The sequence below is a fragment of the Mangifera indica genome, chromosome 2, assembly GCF_011075055.1.
Source record: "Mangifera indica cultivar Alphonso chromosome 2, CATAS_Mindica_2.1, whole genome shotgun sequence".
NCBI classification, from domain to species: domain Eukaryota; kingdom Viridiplantae; phylum Streptophyta; class Magnoliopsida; order Sapindales; family Anacardiaceae; genus Mangifera; species Mangifera indica.
Genome location: NC_058138.1, coordinates 12,631,475 through 12,634,089, shown reverse-complemented (window position 1 = coordinate 12,634,089; position 2,615 = coordinate 12,631,475). Strand labels below are relative to the sequence as shown.

At 35.6% G+C, this 2,615-nt stretch overlaps 1 protein-coding gene across 1 annotated transcript; it reads left to right on the top strand.

Annotated features, from left to right (window-relative positions):
• Positions 1–766: 766 nt before the first annotated feature.
• LOC123208551 (probable F-box protein At2g36090) lies at positions 767–1,885 on the top strand. Its single transcript, XM_044626082.1, has one exon. The coding sequence runs from the start codon at positions 821–823 to the stop codon at positions 1,883–1,885; it is 1,065 nt and encodes a 354-aa protein (XP_044482017.1). The 5' UTR covers positions 767–820.
• The last annotated feature ends 730 nt before the right edge of the window (positions 1,886–2,615 follow it).

The following is a 2,615-nucleotide window of genomic DNA, read 5'->3' as shown; positions in this document are numbered from 1 at the left end:
GTAAAATAAGTTGATCTTTGAAGAGAAAAGATTACTTTTTCATGACCACGAAATAGCGAGGGAGGTAATGTTATAGGTGATGACAACGGCAACAATGATGGTTGCATTGACTTGAGATGACAGGTGAGAAACAATCAATAGTGGTGAGAATGTGGTTGTAGTGGTGGTGGTGGGATTAATGGTGATAGTGACTCAAGAGATGACAGGTGAGAAATCATAGACAGTAATGATGGTGACAATGAGTGAAATAATAAGCGAGAATTAAATAATCGCGATATAAAAGTATTAGTAGTGATGGTGAAGACAAGAAAAGACCTAGTGGAGAAGAAGAAATATAAAATAAAGGAAGATTATAAAAGAATATAATTCAAAAAAGAAAACTCAAAAATGTAATTATAATTAATATTTAAAATTTGTTTAGATATTTTCGTACTTTTAATAATCAATAAGAACAAAATAATCATTGAAATATTAAAGGTATTTTTATAGTTTTATTAAAAAGAGTATACTAATAATTTATAGTAAAACTAAATGTTTACGCTAATAGATTTGACAGGGAGGTGAGAAAATAGAATTTTCAAACTTCAAGTGCTGGAAAGTCATTTAATCAAAGTTTGGGTGGGCAGCGTATGTCGTATCTCTTTCAATATTCTTCTTGTGGTCCTTTTTTTCCGTGTGTGTATATATATCCATCAATTTGGTACTTCGAATAAGTCAGAGAAAAATAAAAATTCTACGAACTCTTTTAATTTGTATCAGAAAAGAAAGAACGGTGCGCGGCGGGGAAGGTAGATATAAGAGAATACCATCAAGCTCAACAATGGCTTCTTCTCCCACAACTGATCAACTTCAAGCCCTCTGCGATTCAATATCGACCGTCCATCCCGACGTCATTCAGAACCATATCCTAACCAAACTCGACGGCCAAACCCTCGTTGTCACCGCTTCTGCTTCCTCCCAACTACGCTCTCTATCCCTCCAAGACAATCTGTGGCGCAAAATATGCACCTCCACGTGGCCTTCCACCAACCACCCTCGTGTCCAAACTCTTATCTCTACCTTCCCCGCGGCGCACCGTTCTTTCTTTTCTGATTCATTTCCAGTTCTCGACTGCCAAATTCGGAAGTCTCATTCAAAACACGCAGCTGATCAGTTTGATAATTCTTCAGAGTTAATCTCAGCCGTTGATATTCACTACCAAAACAATCCGATTCTCTCAAAAGTTGTGGAGACGGAGACCGTCACTGGCTGGTTCCAGTTTCCTCCATTTATAATCGATTTACTTGACGAAAAACAGCTGGTACCAACGCCGATAAAATTTGTAAGTGAAACTAAAGCTTTGATCAGACAACTTGAAGAGAATCTGAGTTTGAGTTGGATAATAATTTATTCAAATGGAAGGCGAGCGGTAAATTTATCCAGCAGGTGGCCAATTTCAGTGGAGCAACACTGGTTGACACGTGAGGTGCACGTGAAGTATGCGGCGGTAGTCGTTGGAAGCGATCATGGTCGATGGTGGCAATCGTGGTCAACGAGGGAGTTTGTGGAGTGCGAGGTGACGGTGACGCTGAGAGGGGAAGAAGGAGGAGAAATGTCCGTGAGGGAAGTGTACATGCAGATGGACTTGGAAGAGAGAAATTTAAATGGGAGGGAGAGTTTGGTAATTTTGCGGAGAGCTGTTGGAATGGGGAAGAGGAGCGGGAGGAGAGAAGTGGGGAAAGAGAGGTATAAAGAGTTTATGGAAAAGAAAATAGAGAGAAAAGAGGGCAAGGAAAGAGTAGAAAAGGCCCTGAGTAGAGCTTGTGTTTGTTGCTTTCTTGCCGCTATAGCTTTTTCGTCATATAAATTGTTCATAAATATTATCACATTATTAAAATATAAATAAATTGTATTTATGGTATAGTAAACCGTATAAATAATACATGAATTTATATTTATTATAAATTCTATATAAGAAAATACAAATATAATCTATATATAATAATATAAAAAGGAAAAACATATATTTAGAATAGGCTAAAGGACTATTTTCCACACAAGTTTTAGCTCAATCTAAAAGACATAGATACTGTAATTCAAAAACTCAAACATTTACCTATGGACTAATTTTTGTTAAAATTTTCAATAATAAGTAAGGTAAAATCTTAATTTTATCAATAATATTAAAAAAATATATAATTTTATCTCATTTTTATTTTCAATTTTTAAAAACTCACATCTCACCTCAGTCTCAACTTTGAAAAGTAACTTTCCCCTCTCAAATCCCTTGGGTTTTCATCCCTCTCTGATAACAGAGATGATGACTGCCACTGTATCCACCTTCAAAGCTCTAGCATTGACGAATGATAACCCTTTGTCGTTTTTCGTTGACGCATTTGAAAGACTAACTTCTATTAAAATTTTTAGTTATAGATAAGGGTAAAATCTTTATTTTATTAATAATATTGAAAAATAAAAATTTTTATCTCATCTCCCCTCCCTCCTCTTGAGTTTTGGAGAGTCGCATTTTATCTAGCCTAAATTTTGAAAAGTAATTTTTTTTTCGAAAATCCCTAGAGTTTTCTTTTTCACAGCTATCGTCTACACCTTCAGAGCTCCAACATCAATGAAGAATG

Excerpts from the sequence above, each read along its gene's own strand:
- LOC123208551 (XM_044626082.1), top strand. The coding sequence starts at position 821 with ATGGCTTCTTCTCCCACAACTGATCAACTTCAAGCCCTCTGCGATTCA.